The 16,923-nt window shown below is 43.3% G+C and overlaps 1 protein-coding gene across 1 annotated transcript in view; it reads right to left on the reverse strand.

Annotated features, from left to right (window-relative positions):
- Positions 1-16,923, reverse strand: part of Pinx1 (PIN2 (TERF1) interacting telomerase inhibitor 1) — a 58,424-nt gene that overhangs the window by 37,311 nt on the left and 4,190 nt on the right. Inside the window, 4 exon segments of the mRNA XM_032918318.1 lie at positions 3,492-3,568; positions 9,398-9,490; positions 13,203-13,281; positions 15,154-15,246. Coding sequence (XP_032774209.1) covers positions 3,492-3,568; positions 9,398-9,490; positions 13,203-13,281; positions 15,154-15,246 — 342 coding nt within the window.

The raw sequence follows: 16,923 nt of genomic DNA on the forward strand, positions 1-16,923 counted from the left end.
CTTCCTGCTGGACATGGACCACAGTTGCATCTTTAGCTGCTGTTCAGTGGTCAGTCTGAATGGTTCACTCCCACAGCAGTGATCCCCAGGTTCCCCTTGGAGCTCTGCTTCCTCCCTTCACGGCTCACCTGTGAACCCAACTCTGTTGCCTGTTCCAGTGCACAGCACACATCTCAGAAGCCTTTTCCATGAATACTTCTCTGAACACACTCCTTTAAATACAGCATCTAACCTGAAGTCAGTCTGCTGGCGGCAAACAAGCAAAGGGCACAAGTTCTACAGAAGCACCAGCCCATATTTGGGCCAGTGGCATGCTACAAATCTTACCCTGGGTTAACCTGGGATCAAATTACATGCCCTATCCTCAAATGTAATGATTCAATGAAACTCTACACATCTCATCAATTCACCTTCAAAAGGTAAAAAAGTTTGGACCAAAAGTTCCAACTTAGATTATTTGAATCTGGATTCTTTATCAATGGCCAGACGATGACAAGTATGAAAATCATTATGGATGAAGAAGAATCAACTGTGGAATTCAAGTGTATCATACCGCATGTTTATGAAAACGGGCTAGATTTATTCTAACTAAAAGGTACTCAGCAGATCATAAACGCCTGTCTCTATGGTGCCCGGCTCTGCAGTGAGGACAGAGATGGAGGGCCACATCCTCTAATTACTCACCAATTCAACCCAGCTCACTAGCATGGAGTATTAGCATGGAAGTCTGGAAGGAATGGACAAAACCAAGCCTCCAACTCAAAGACATTTTAACTAAGAAATACTTTAACATTTTGAAGAAAAAAACTTTTTGTAATTGTCTTTCACAAAGGATTTAAAGTACTGCATCCAACTAGGAAAAGAAGGAACGGTCTAAAATGCCTCGTGAATTAACCTACCAAGCAGAAAGGGGTCTGCGTGGAAGCAGTGTTAGCTGGAATGTGAACAAGACATGGCAAAGTGGATGTGCAACATGAGATGAGAAAGGTGCCCAGACTCAAGCCATGCACAAAGAGCCATCGGTATCTCAAGTGTACACAAAAAAATGCAGCGTTCTAATTCGGTCGGGTCATATGGTGACAACACAGGCACTTACTTGCCAGGAGCCTATGCCAGAGGCTGTTGTCTAAAGAAACAAAGCGAGACTGTGAGGAACACATTTCCAGACCTCGATATGGTTTGGGGTATTTTCTCCAGTGATAAGGCTGAATCAGGAAATAAGCTGGATGGAGGAAGGAAACTGGGACGGTGGGGGAGGGAAAAAAAAATGAGAGGGGAGGCACACTAGAAAGTATCAGGAAGTTCACCCAGATAGGAACTATTGGAATTTGTTTTTTAGTGTCTTCCAACTTCAATCTGCAAACTGTGGGACACACACACACACACACACACACACACACACACACACACACGGAGAAATGACACTCTCCAACAGTGTCCCCCTCCTCCGCACCCCATTGAGAACATATACATAATTCCTAGAAGTAACAAGTAATTTCAACTCAGTATATTGGACCATTTCTTTGTCTTCATAGAGAATGCAGGTAGATCCAGTTTAGAGAGCACTCTGCTTCACTGTTTTCCAGCTAATGTAGAACCAAGTTGGAGAAAGATTAACTCAAAACCAGACAGGAAGAGCCATCCATCCCTGCACAGTGTAGTTTACTAACAATTCTGAGTAGTTGACAGTTTATGATGTTCCTTCACTCATTAAGCAATTTCTTCTGAAGAGCCAGATGCAGGCGGGAGCTATGCCCCTCCCAGCAGCCTCTCCAGCTGAAAGAAACGCTGAGCTCCGATAAAGTGAACAGAGAGGTCAGAGCCGAGGCCTGTGGCCCTGTGGGGACAGATGCCTTAAGTCCTGCAGCAATGAGAAACAGCAACAGCCAGGAAACTACTCTAGCCTGAGACAATGTCTGAAAGCCAATTTCTGACAAACTGTACTCATCTTTAAGAACATAAAGTATTACATGCAAGTGTTAATCCAATAATCTCCCCTCAAGAATGTTCTATGGACACCAGCAGATGGTGCCTGGCACTGAAGGCAGCTCGATGAGTACTTTTTAAAGAAGATATTAAATACCAGCCTCAAAGTTATGCAAGGTATCATTTAAGAAATAGTTAAAAGCTAAAGTCCACTTTTACAAGAGAATGCACAATTAAATTTCTATTTACTGAACCCCCTACCATGTGCCATACTGGATGGTGTACATATTAGGAACCCAGAACTGGATATAAAACAAGTTCTTTGTCTTTTAAGATGTTCGCTATCCTGCCAAAAGTACTTGACAGATGAAAAAGTCCACATGTACAATACAGTAGATGGATTTCTTCATTAGATACATTGAAATCATTAGGCACAATGTTTGGCAATGCAAAACATAAATTCAAGCCAATGTTGCTATGGGGGTCAAGGGAGGAAACACAATAGTCCAACTGAGAAGAGGAGCCAAACAAAACAAGTGTTTTCAAACCAATCTGATCAAAGGCCTTTTGCCCTTGCTGTGCAGACTGTTGTAAGTAACATGGTAAGGTTTCTTAGCAACACTATTTAAGGAAGGTGCAGCTGTACCTAGAACTCAAAAGCAAACCCAATGTATATCCAAGATAGGGAGACCTTTGCTTGCTGTCCTTAGCAGTTAGACAGGTTGTTTTCTGCATGCATGTGGCTATACACACGGACTCATCTCCTCACTATGCACATGGGCAGACTTCAGGATCTGCAGGCAAGCAGGCTCCACAGATGACCGTGTGGCACCTGGAGGTTTGTGAAGCCCAGCCACACAGTGACAGTGAATGGAGCAGCCATCAGTCTTAGCAGGCCCCTGGGAGCCCTAGGAAGCAGCTTCTTCCATGCTCACCCTGCTAAAGGAGTGGGGTAGAGAAGGGCTGGGCAACAGAGGAATCCAGTCCTAATTCACAAAGGAAATTATCCAACAACATCTCCCATCATAGATAATTCTCAAGTTTCTAAACATAACATTGAGTAACAAATATCTACTGTCCTGGAAAAAAAGACACCCGTCAGTCTGGAAAAATGCAGGAGATAATGAAAGGTGTCTTTGTTCCATGGTCACCACAGACCTTCACAGGAACCAACAAAAGAACACAGGCACAGCACACCAGATTCACGGACCAGATTAACTCCAGTTGTTAGCTGAAGTGAATTTTCATTCTCTCCATAAATCCAGCTAAAGTCTTTAGTTTTCACATCAGGATGACAGACAGTCTCTCGCATTTGGAAGTAACGCAAAAGTTCTGTGCAATATATAGCCTGATGGAATCAAACAGAATATGAATTATGGGATCATTTGTATCTTCCAGTTTTGAAACAAGCCAACATGTACAACAGAGGTGTATCCACTGTCCATCTCGTCCCCAGGATCTAGAGGTTTAGGGTAGGAGTGGAGTGAGTAGCTGTCTGTGCCGTTTTCATCCCCAGGGAAGAACAGAATGGGCCACACAGACAGCAGCACACCCACAGTGGGTACCTGAGCAAGCTTCTTGTTCCTCCTTTTTCCAAAAATACAATCCAGGTCGGTTTCGCTCCGAGAGGACAGGTCCTTCCCTAGAAACAACACAAAGCTTTTCAGTAAAGACCATTCGTTTGAGACGAGAAGCACAAGTATACAGATGTGACTCCTGAAGGAAAGGAGGTGACAGCACAGGCTCAGTCCTGACTCTGACCCCCACTTTACTACTACGATCATGACACTGACTGTCTTAGGACCAGAACTGTCCAGTCCCCTCCGTGCTGCAAACAACCTGGTACATGGCTGCACAGAAAGCTCCATTTTGAAGTGGCCTCCTGCCTGCTACGCCTTCAAGGTGGGACTTAGGTCTCTGGGTTCGCTTTCTGCAAAACAATCCCATTTTCTTCAAAGAGACAAAGGCAGAACTGAGGATACTGATAGGCACATAGCCTCAAACCATTTAAAATACTTACACATTCACTATTCTTTGACACACAAAATCTCAATAATAACTATGTGAAAATTTAAAAAAATAAAAGCAAATTAAAATGCTCTTACTTGTAACAGCTCTACCAATTAAATAGAAGGTTACATGGTGACTAGAAGGAAATAAATGGCTCTGGTTAGAGCAGTGTCCAAAGAATCTATGGTTCCTGTTTTAAAAACTCAACTAACTCAATTCCAAACCCCCAAACCACTAATTTAAAATTCACTTTGGAATTTCCACTTCTACCTAACAGTACCCTGTGAGCAGTCAGCCAAATCCACTGCCATCCATCAACGTCAAGGAAAGTGCATCTGAAAGCTGAATTCTCCATGTGAAGCCTACTAAACTGGGGAAGGGAGGTCAGGTCACACACAGGAATCTGGGTTTCTAGCTGGAAGCCAAGCTCCACACTCACCAGCTCAATGGTCTTGGTTTTCTGCAGAAAACTGACTTGACAAAGTAATGTCATGACCCAGAAAGTTCTGGTTCACTGATTAGCACTGGGGCATTCAAATATAACACTGCTCAGTGACTCCACAAAATTGAAAAAACAAAACACCCTTCAATTTGATGCAAAACCAGGTGCCAGAACCAGTTTCAGTGGCAGTGGTACCGGAAGAGACGGTACAGTTGGCACAACCTGTTCCTGAGGGATGGAAAGGTTCCCAGTGTTGCTCTCCTCCACCAAAAGCCAACACTAGCACCCCAGATTCAAAAGAACCCCTAGCCAAAAAACAAACCAACCAACCAAACGAAAACAAGGAGACTCTACATAAGAACAAAGTGATGTTTATCACAACAGTAGCACAGGAAATAAACCAGAGAGGTGGCAGAGACAACTCATGGTTGCAACACTGAGAGCTGCACAGCTTCTTGGGAGGCAGTGATCTATCCTCAGCTAACACCAGTGCAACCCATTTCTTAAATTTCTTCTTGGGAAGCAGTGATCTAGCCTCAGCTAACAACAGTGCAACCCATTTCTTAAAGCAAAGCACATTCACTTGTGGAAGCTGTATCTCAGAAAAGAGTCAGTTTAAGGTGGCTCAAAACGACCATCAGAAACCAAGCATGACAAGGCATGCTGTAACCTAAGCACACCGTAAGCAGAGGAAGAGGATCGGGCAGTCTAAGCCAGTGCGTGCCACACACTGGAAGAAAGCCCAAGTCAAAAACAAACAAGAATCCTCAAACCACTGACCAGCTCCCCCTAACCCAGCCCATAAAAGAGAGGAGCCATCTTCATTTACACCTCTTTTTATAGCAATTTCACAAAATGCAAAGGATCAAAGAAAAGAGAGAACACGGGGCTATAGTTCACAATTAGTATGTGAAGAAAGAAACACACCGAGACTCAGAACAAATCTCAGATTCAAAGGGAAGCTGCTAAGCCAGCAGCCAGTAATGCTCAATGGAGATGCTGAGGTTTCTAGAATTCTAATGATGGATTCTTGGGCCAGAAATTTTTACCCTCTAGCAAAGTTCACTTAAATGTAGAAACCAGGGCTGTACAGGACCTGCTCTGGATTTAATCTTAAAAAAAAAAAGAACACGAAGAAGAAATGAGAGTCAGAGTCCATAAGGAAGAAACTGTAAATGGGTAAAATGGGAAGATGGGTGTGACCTTGAAATCAGGAGTCATCTAACGGACAGTCCTGATTAAATCATTTATACATGTTATGAAATTACGGCCACTCTTGGATAAAATACACATAGTAAAACTCAGCTTTGAATGGATGGCAGCTCCAGTTCTGAACTATGGTAAAAATCACAACAAAAACTGCTGACAGAGTTAGATCTTTGACAAAATGACAAAGAGAAAACCTGAACAGGGCAGAAAACAGATGTTATACATCTGTGGCTATTATAGCTCAGCCACAGCTGCATCTGGAGAACCAGGAAGAAAGGCTACCAGGAGCCACAGACATAAGGAAGTCCATCCAGGCTGGGTGTAGGTTTTCGCAGAGGAACGCTACACCGAGGACAGCAATCGCAGCAATCAATCTGCCACTGTTTGGCTATCAATCACCATTGTCAGCTTTTCCACATCATCTTGGTGGTCACAGAGGAGTGTGACTCCCAGAGTGACAAATGCCAACTACACCCATAGTCTGGCACCCGAGGAGGAAATGGACTATAACACAGGTATAAGCTCAACGAGGTATTGATAGTCCTAACCCTAAAGAAAAGTTACCTTAGTATATATATTCATTAAATTAAAAAACAGGTTTATCTGGGTTGCTTCAAAATCAGTTACATGATTCAGTCAAGAAGAATACATTAACTATAAAGCCAATGCCCCTTACAACCAAGATCTTACTGTGAGATGTAGTGAGTTTTCATTTTTTTAAAAGCACAATTATGTTATATGAATATGTTTTTGTTTTCATCCCAGATGTGGGATATGGGCTGCTTTGGTTTGTCCTAGCCATTAGCTATAATTATCTCATGCTCTAGGAGGGCATGATCTTTGCCAGCTGCAGATTGTTTAATTCTGGGGACGCTGGAGAGAATATGAATGAGAGAGCCCTGAGAGGGCCTGTGGCGGCTGCTGCTCCACCTGTTTGCTGGATTGCTGGATTGCTGGATTGCTATTGCTGGATATTCTGATGATGAAGATTATTAGACTTGCCTGAAGGAATCTGACACCCCCTAATCAACAGGAAGTAGTCTAAAGAGGTCTAAGTCTCCCTTTCCTTCTAACCTTCTTTCTCTCCTACCTAGTGTTGGGGGTTGAGAGGGATGAGGGTGGAATAAGGGTTGCAGATATGATAGATATAAAAACCCAATGAAATAGCTAAAAGAATATGCAAACAATGGCAGGAGCTAGATTTCAAACAAATATAGATGATAGTAACTTAAAATTACACAATTAATTATTCCAAATCACCAAGTAGAAGCTACAAAAAGCAATTATGCATCAGCATAATTTAGGCAGCAGCAGCTATTACAGTACCATTTGCTCTGGCCAGGCATTTTGTAGTTTTCCTCTGATAAAATCTATGTAGCCCTGTAACTCTGTAGCCCTGGCAGGTCAGGAACTCACTATGTAGATGAGGCTGGCATTGGATGCAGAGACCTGCATGCCTCTATCTCCCACCACTGGGACGGAAGGTGTACACCACCACAATGGCTGGCCCTTGCTCTGGGAAGGTCTTCAGCAAGCCATAAGGAGGCATCGCCTCCCTACATTTTCGTTTCTGGACCACATAGGGGCTCCTGGTGTGACTCACCCTCACTAGCAAGGGAACTAGGAATGTTCATCATGAGCACTAAAGGCTGGAAGGGTGTGATTTCCATAGCAGGGTCACGTCTCACAGACACAGAACAGAGCTTAGATGAGCTGCACGGCAGCTTGTAAATACCTCCTCCTTACAGAAGAGGAAACAGAGTCTGAAGGAAGGGAAATGGTTTGGGATGTGTCTGGGAGAGCACCAGCCAGAAGTTTGCTTCCGCAGACCCAGACAGGATCCTTCAGGATAAGAACAGTTCATGGTTGTCATTCATACTGAGAGACAAGACCAACTGAAAAGAAACAGCTTTAAGGAAATTAAAAGAACTGTAACACTGACTCACTGGATGGTGCAGACGGTGGTTATCTGCTGTTTCCTGTACTACCTGGATTTCCACTCCTTTTTCCTCTTCCTTTCTTATTCCCAGCCTTTGGGTCCTCTATTTCCTGACACCTCCTCTCCCTCTAGCACAAAACACCTTTAGCTCTTTCTTCTTTGCACTCCAAGGCCTCCTTTCTTCATGAGCATAAATTTGCAAACCTCTCTGTGAGAGAGAAATGAAGGTATAACACACCAAACAGTGTGACAGGGTCACCAGCAAGGGAGTGGCTAAAGCAGAATAGAAAGCAGACACAGCCAGTATCCAACAGACAAAAGCAACTTAGAGAGGCTTATCCTAACTTCAGCAAGTGCTTCAAATGAAGTCAGGCATGCAGTCAGGTTCTAAATGACAATCAGAAGACTATGTACATTTAGAGGGAAGGGGCGAGGGGAGGGAGGATGCATGTCATCTAAGAGTGAACTCCATTTGTGTACTCTGCAACGCCCTTCTGCATTGTCTCTAGTCTCCCTATGGTGACTTCCTAATGAAATAAGAAGGGCTGTTTAAGGGACCAGGGACTAAGGGGCTACCATTCCTTACCTCCCAAGGACTAGAGGGACAGCAAAGTAGCTTTCTGGTCTATAATGGGTTATGGTGTGCTAGACATAAGTCTTGGTTAGAAGACTCAGAAGCCTCCAAAAAAAAAAGAAAGAAAAAAGAAAAGAAAAGAAAAATTGTTTGCCTGTGAAAAAGAAAGGGATAGCACAAAGAAGCCCCTTAAACCATACACGGGAACAAAGAGGACTGCAACTCTCTTCCCACAGAGCCTAGAAGTCACTCTTGTTCCCAAACCCCAGGCTCTGTCATGCCTTTCACTTCTTTCAAGCCCAGTTCTACCAACTGGCCCTGGAGGGAAGCTACTAGCAACAGTTTCCAGTCAAAAGTGTCTCCCACAGCTACTAAGGCAGGATCTGGGAGTTAAACAACCCCAAAATGCCAAGACCAAGGCAAAGAGATATGTTTTTCCTGGCATGGAGATGGGAACAGTCATTCAGTTTCCCAAAGAACAATCAAAGAGTGGATGGATACCACAGAACAGTAACCATCACACCTCGCACACACGAAGTACAGCATGTAAGAAATAGCTTGTGGCCGTTCTACAGAAACATCTGAGACTTGTTTATAGCACAGAAGAGGCTTCTCTTTGTACACGACTGCCATCTAATGGCTACAGAGAAATGCTGCACCCCCCCCCCCATGAGAAGCTACACAGGGAAGGTGGGAGTGGCCTAGGAAGGTGGTGATGAGCAAAGGAGGGTTTTTTGTTGCCCAATTTCCAACCACTGCATTATCTCGACACCACCCTGGCCATGACCAAGGGATGCCTACAGTGATACTCCATGAGATGGAAAACTTGTGGAGACAATTATAAGGGTCACCTTGGGACTATGTGTCATTACACTGTAGATTTTGATATAATTAATGATCCAAACTGCTAAATAACAGAAACTATCCTCCACAGTCATTAAGAACTAAAAAAGGTGTAAAAGCTGTAAGAATGAAGACCATCAAATTATTTTCTGATCTAGTTACATAGCACTGCCGTCTCTTCTAAACAAAGCACTGGTTTCCCCTCTCAGCCGACACAGGACTTACCCAGTCTGAAGCCTCCCCTGGGCTGTTCTTGGCACCACCACACCCCACTGTGCACTTGGGGAACTGGCCATCATGATGAGCCCCTGGTACCCGGGGCTGCTGCAGATCAGTCCCCCAGGCTGCCCAGACCTCCCATCCTGAACTTCAAACAGGCAGCCAGTGCTCAGTGCTGGACAAGAGTCACGGTGCCTCGGGAAACCCAGTGCCACAAGTGAATGCCAGCTCTCACCTTTGGTGAATTTCATATAATGAACCCGGTTTTTGGAGATTTTGGATTTTTCTTCAAGGCTAAAAGATTTCTTTTCCTTGTTGTCTGAGGAATCTTTAAAAAGAAGAAAAATATTAAACACTGTGTAATTCATTCTCTTCATGAAAGATGTTACTTACATAAATTTTTGAAGGAGTGTTAAAAACTTATTATTGAACTGTTACCAAAGAATTGGAACTTTTTGTAAGTGTAGATCAGGCAAGGTTTTCTCTAGGCAGTAAAGCCCTCAAGGAAGAGAAATGAAAATGTCTTCATACCAGAATCTACACATGACTACTCATGGTTTTATTCACAGGAGTACCATACCGAGGTAACCCAAAAGCCTCTCAACATGGCTGAGCTCACTGACACAGCCTGCTCCTAGAATATCACTTAATCACCTGCAGAAAGAGTGGTGCGTTGATTCCAACACGGCCACTGAGTCACATCTTAGGTAGCCATATTCCCTCAGGAGTTCCTAGTAATTTCAAAACCAGGCATGAAGCAGAGCAGGCTGGGAATGCCTTAGAGAAAGGTGCTTCCTTCCGCTTTCAGACAGGGCTCAGCACAAGTCACTAAAAGTGCTCCTTAAGCCATTGCACTGTCCCCCAGAGCTACTCTGTTTGTAAGGCACCTTCTGACCTGAGCCTGGACTGAGTCAGGGGACCACTTTATCTCTGGGAGTCCACAGGCAACCCTCCAAGCAGAGGGCCACAACCCACACAGCTCTCCTTCCCCACAGGCCCTTATACCACCTTAAGAGAGGCAGTTCTCTGGGATCAATGGGGAACCCAGATATAGGTAACAGGCCCTATCTTTTCATCAAAACCAGTCTTTCAACTTATCAAGACACAAGGCCAGAGGTTTTCCTGCTTTATTTATGAGTATTTACCAGAATTTATAATATGATTTCTGGTTATCCTAATAGTAACGCACTAGTTATGATGACAACACATAAGAAAGTATTTGTATTGAGTGTTGAGATCACAGGAAACAGTGCTTTATCTGTGTTGTGGTAGAGAAATGTAGCCAATTATAAAAGTGTTTACAGCTGGTTACAGTGGTACAAATTTATAATCACAGTACTTGGGAGAGTAAGGCAAGAGGATCATGACGAATGTGAGGCCAGGATGCACTACTTAACAATCCTAACTCAAAACACACAAAAAAATTTTTAAAAAATTAATAAACATATATTAGAATAAGATACACTGGTATACATGGGATGAAAATATTATTTCAGAAGAAAGAAATGATAAGATAGAGCCTTTCTGACAATTACAGAAGTGTGTGCTTACAGACTTTAAACAAATGACAGTGGGCATCAAACAAGATGGTCTTTGCTGTTCACCACAGGCATCTAGGACAGCTATAAAAGTGTTACGGCACACTTTCAAAATTCTTTTAGAGGATACCTGTAAAACATTTTTGAGGATGCTGCTTCAAACCACACCTTTGCATTTAATAACTTCTCAGGAACCTACTTTTAAATATTCCATCTCGAAATATTTAAAATAATGGCCAAATATCAGGTTAACGTGCAGTTACCATTGCGTGAGAAAGTGCCATTGAAATGCTAATGTGAACGAGTTATGCCTAAGCAGGAAGGACAGCTCTCCCCATGTGCACATGCACCCATATATGTATGTAGGGTTAGAAATTTGCTTGTGTGATGTCTGTGCGTGTGTGCGTGCATGCGTGAGAGAGAGTGCACATGCTTGTGGAGGCCAGAGCATGATGTTAGGTGTCTCTCTCCATCTTGCTTCACACTATTATTTTGAGACAGGGTCGTTCACTGAATCTGGAACTCACTGATTGGCTATGGAGGTTGGCCAATGAGCTCCAGGGATCCTCTTATCTCTCCTCCCCAGTGCTGGGGTTACAGTGACTGACTAGTCTTTTTTTTTTTTTTTTTGGCATGGCTGCTGGGGATCTGAACTCATGTCCTCACAACTGTGGTACAGGTACTTTATTGATTGTCCCACCTTTTCTGTTTGTGTAACATGGGTTGACCGTGAAATGACAATTTACATGAGGCTAACACTGAACTGATTCTCCCAAGTGCTGGGACTGTAAACACACTACCACACCCAAGTGTGTGAAAAAGGTAACTTCTTAAAATGAAATTTAAAAAAACATCTGACTCTTGTGCTCTATGAGAGAACAACACAAAAGGTCTGCTTAGCTAGAAAACAAACAGTTTGAATTTACTAAGGGATCGAAACAACAGAAAAGAATGCTAGCTAGCTTCCTATGTTATCTACCATTGAATACAAGCAATGCATGACTATGGTAAAAAAAAAAATCACGTGGATGAAGACATTACATTCAAAAAAGATGGCACCGCAGGAAAACAGGCTCTCAGGTCTGTCCTGGGAACAGGCTTTCCCTAAAAGGAATCTTCTGAAAGCACTTCTAGTTCTGGGTGGCAGTAGAGCCACAGACAAGCTTCTCTAAATGCATAATCCAGACAGCAGGGCTATTGGCCCCCTCTAGTGGCCAGGACAGGAACTATCTACAGGTTGGTAGCTGCATGCAGCTTTGACACCGTTTAAAATACTACCAGGTTTGGGCACCAAGGGAAATGAAGCCCATGCAGACTAACCCTGGAGGATGAAGAAGGCCAACTATCATTTGTAAAGTCAATCACAGCCTTCCTAACAGACAGCTCAGTTCCCTGGGTCCTTCAGAACACCCACTACCTGCCCTTGCTTAAACACGCCAGGAGGGGCTGTTGCAGTACCCAGCCAGCCTTGGCCATCAGTGTGGGACAAGGTGGGGCCTGTCCTGAGTGAGCCAGGGTCCCAACAACTGAATGGCACCTCTCGCTTAGAAAATGGTGATTATGACACATCAGACTGAGGAAAATGGGACTTTCCAGATAACCCCTGCAAATCTGAAAAACGAAACGCCTCACCTCTATCCACAGAGCCCATCCCTGGTCTCCCTTCTCTGTAGGACCTTGGAGCAGGTCAGTTCTTAGAATTCTGTGGCCTGACAGTTATGAGCACTCTCAGAGGCACTAAGCACTCTGTGGCAGTAACAAGGCCAAACCCAGTACAGGTCAGTTTTCCCTGATTAAGAATAAGGGTGTGGATGACTCTGAGAAAAGGATCCCGGGTTCAAAGGTCCATGACAACACTAGTGGCAAATGCATCTCAGGCCTGAGTGATGTCCTAGTCATGACACTTTGATGTCACCAGATTCTCATTAAGGTGTAATTTGTGGTAGCCAAAGGTTTAGCAGATTTTCATTTTAGTCTTTACATGCATTAATTTCATATGGTGTATTTCACTTTAAGTACTCCAGAAAGAGTCAAGAAATGTTCACAATTCTTTTTATCACAACATGTGCACAACATATGATATATTTAAAACCTGTACAGTTGAAGAATTATAAAGTGAACCCCCTTATCACTACTTCCAGGGTCAGACCACAAGCACTATCAGTATCTAGAAGCATCCATATGCCCCTTCTGAATATGCCCTGCTGTTTCCTCCAGGAAAACTAAGCATTCTTTGCTGTGAGTCACAGCTGTTTTTGCTGCAGAACACTTAGTTATGGTCCTGGCATTACCAGATACAAGTAACATGTCCACAGCTGTGACAAGTGAAAATGTTGCTAGGACAAGCAAGATTCATCAGCAAGCAAAAGCTCATTTAGTGACAGCACCGTTAAAATAGAAAAAGAACCAAATATCAGGTCCATCAGCAACTCAGGTCTGAAGGGCCTACAGCAGGAGTGTGACTCTGATGGGAGGAGCAGCAAGTAGTACTAATGTCCTTACCTGCTGTTTCCTGACCATGGCAGGTGTTGAGTGCTGCCAAAAGCTGGTTGAAGTCATCCTGGTGAGCAATCCAGTTGTCCTGGAAGCACCAGAAAGTATGAGAGGCAAGCCTGAAACCTGCTATAATGCTGACACGGACATGTAACAAAAATCTGGATGTTAATATGAAATTGTACATTCATTAAAATGTTATTTAATAAATTTAACTGGACTCGCAAAATAGATTAAACTTGAAATAAGATTTAAGCAGATCCATATCAAAGGGGGAGCATCTAGGGCAAAGCTCAATAGGAGTCCTTGGCTTGCATGTGTAAGGTCTCAGGTTTGGTTCCCAGCACCAAAAAGTCAACAAAATATGTACGCATATTTAGAGGAAGCTGCTTAGGAGCTCAAGCTTGTACCTCAAATGTGGATGACCCATTGACAGTTAAATCAGAGCAAACACAAAACAAAGGCAAATTTTAGAGTATTACACTAGAGCAATATAAAAATAGTGTTTTCTCACACAGAGAGACTACTGGGAGCTGGTTATATGACTCAGCAGATAAGCACACTGGTTGCTCATAGAGAGGACACAGGTTCAATTTCTGTTGTCCCCTCCACCCCGACCCCAACATGGCGGCTCATATCTGTCTGTAATTCCAGTCCCAGGTGATCCCACACCCTCTCTGGCATTCATGGTACTGCAAGTATGTGGTACCAACACATATGCACTAGAAAAACACCCATACCCATTAAAATAAGCTAAACCTTGGAGGTGGGAGGCGGGCACGTGCTATGAACATGAAAAGACAGGAGAGCAGAGCCTTCTCTTTGCTCAACAGAACTTGGACTGCTCTAATGACTGCTAACTGCTGCCTCAGCACAGTGGGAGGAGACCTCTCCTCTGTGGGAGGAGACCCTCACTTTGAGTCAGTGAGATTCAACTGTAAGGTGTTCACTCAGCATGACCTCCAAACAATGAGAACCAGTTGGCAGCAGGGTTTCTGAGCAGGAACCTGCCCCATGCACTACACACAAGCATTTCTTATTAAGAAAGTTTAAGCAGGCTGTGGTGGCACATACCTTTTATCCCAGCACTCGGGAGGCAGAGGCAAGCAGATATCTGTGAGTCTGGGGCCAGCTAATCTACAAAGTGATTTCCCAGGACAGCCAGGACTATTACACAGAGAAACTCAGTTTTGAAAAAAAATCCAAAAAAGGGGAAAAAAAGACAGCTGGAAAGTTAAAGTATGCACACAGTTTTACAGAGCACATGCTTCTCCTAAGAATGTACATACAACACACTTTGTGTTTCTCAAAACAACATTCACAGTCAACATTATAAAACATTTTCTTTAGTGACTAACATTTTAGCTGTTCTAGCCAGAGATACCAAATTACTGAAGCAATCAGTTTACATAAAGTAATTGTCTCAGTGTTCAACTGGGTTCTGTTAGCTACAAGAGTTCAGGAAGAAAGCTCCCAGGCCCGGCTCTGAATGGAAAGTGATAGGTGGTGCTGAACTTGGAACACAGGCAGCTGTGCCATGCAAAGTCTGTTCAAGAAAGACATAACCAACTGTGGAACACCAACAGTCGGAAACAAGACAGCTTTCACTCCCCACTCCCAAAGCCACCCATGTTAACAAGACAAACTAATATTAGGATGCAGGTAAAGACAAAAATTGAACTTATCCTGAAATGAACATTTCTCTGAAAAGACGTTTTACAAAGTTCAGCTATAAAATAGGAGTGCCTCTCGGGGCCACTGACTAAGTACAGGACCAGGAGGAGGAGGCAAGGTGGTGGACGCACCACACAGGATGAGGACCAGCTCAGCCATGTGCTCTTGTGTCTTTCTTCAGCCAGAGGAGGAACCACACTCTTGACTAAAAACCATCCCATTGCATGATCCCAATGTTTATGTTGTCATAAACCAACTATGCAAAAAGAGACCAGAAATTGCTCACTTCATTATTGTTTGTAGCTCCAAGTCCCAGGTGGTTATTTTTAACTTTAACTTTAATATGTTCTGTGGCTCCTTGCTCCTGAGCCCCCAAACCCTGTGGAGATTAAACAGAAAGAGATTAAATACAGCTTTATCAGCTAGAAAGAGAAATTACCTCTTTCTTTACCCCTATTCAGAAAGGACACATCCTCAGGTAGCAGTTCTCAACCTCTGGGTAGTGACCCCAAATCCTTTCACAGGAGTCACATCAGATACGCTGTACCTCAGATATTTACAGAACAATTCATAACAGTAGCAAAATTACAGTAATGGGTTAGAAATGAAAATAATTTTATGGTTGGGGGTCACCACAACATGAAGAGCTGTAATAAAGGATCACAGTGTCAGGAAGGTTGAGAACGAGATCCACTGGCCTAGAGAGTTCTGGAAGATAATGTCTGCAGCACCAAGGAGGCATTCTTAATTGTCAGTGCTGATTCTTGAACCTAAGGACCAATACACAGTCCATGAAGACACTGCATAGAACACAGAGCCTACACATGTTCTGGAGCAGGCCACTGTTACAGCAAGTGGCAGACCTCCACAGGAGCATGTGGACCATATTGCATTCTCTGTTACTTAGTGCTGCACCATGACATCAAGAAAGAAGGCGGAGCACTCCAGGCCCTGGGCTCACTTAGCTCTTACACCTCAGGTTGTAGAACACATCAAGAGCAAGTGCAGAGAATGCAACTGAGAAAGAACCTCACAGAACCGTGAAAGTTAGGGCAGAGGTATAGATTCTAATCCTTGGAAACAATGTTCAATAAGGGAGCAACATGATCAGTTCAGCTTGAAAGGCTCTCCTGCTTCGTGTATGGTGAAATGGACAGAGGAGGAAAGAAGGGAAATGGGGAGGCAGCACTGTTTGAATGAGGGATAAACACCATTTTTAAAAATCAGGAAAGCTTAGAAAGAAGACTTGAGGGCATAAGAGGTTTATATTAAGAACTGATCTTGACAGGGCCACTCAAGTGCCACAGCCAGGAGATCTAATTCAATGCCTGGTAATGCATAAGATCACCTGAGCAGAGTATGCAAAAAGTGGCTTCACAGTGACCTTTTAATACAGTCCTCATGCTGTGCTGACCCCAACCATAAAATTATTTTTGTTGCTATTTCATAATTGTAATATTGTTGTTATGAATTGTAATATAAATATCTGTGCTTTCTGATGGTCTTAGGTGACCCCTGTGAAAGGGTCATCTGACCCCAAAGGAGTTGTGGCCTACAGATTGAAAACTACTGGTCTAGACAAAGAAGATGGCTGTGAGTTAGAGATGGATAACGACATAAAAAACAAGGCAAGAAAAAGAATGGTAAGGCTACCACAACAGAGTTCAACAAAGCAGCCACTACTCAGAAACTGCTGGGTAAGGTGATACAAGGATACCATATGCCCACTGGATTCAAACACAAGAGCCCTGCAACCCTGAGAGAAGCAGGATGTATAGTTTCACAGTAGAAGCCCCTCTGCAGATAGGAGTAAGGAGAATATAAGAAACTCAAGAAAGCATGTGTCTACTACAAGAGAAAATTAAGTACCACTCTTAGAAACACAAAACTCTGGGGCTTAAGTATGAATCCATGTGTAATGAATTAAAAGATATCTAGAAAGATACCAATCACAGCAGCTGAACTGATAAACCAGAGGACCTGGTATTTATGTTTGAGTCTAATTTACCACTTGGCCACAATTTATTTCTCCAAAATTGATTAAGTTGATTTAATA

Source organism: Rattus rattus, chromosome 12, assembly GCF_011064425.1.
Source record: "Rattus rattus isolate New Zealand chromosome 12, Rrattus_CSIRO_v1, whole genome shotgun sequence".
Lineage (NCBI taxonomy): Eukaryota > Metazoa > Chordata > Mammalia > Rodentia > Muridae > Rattus > Rattus rattus.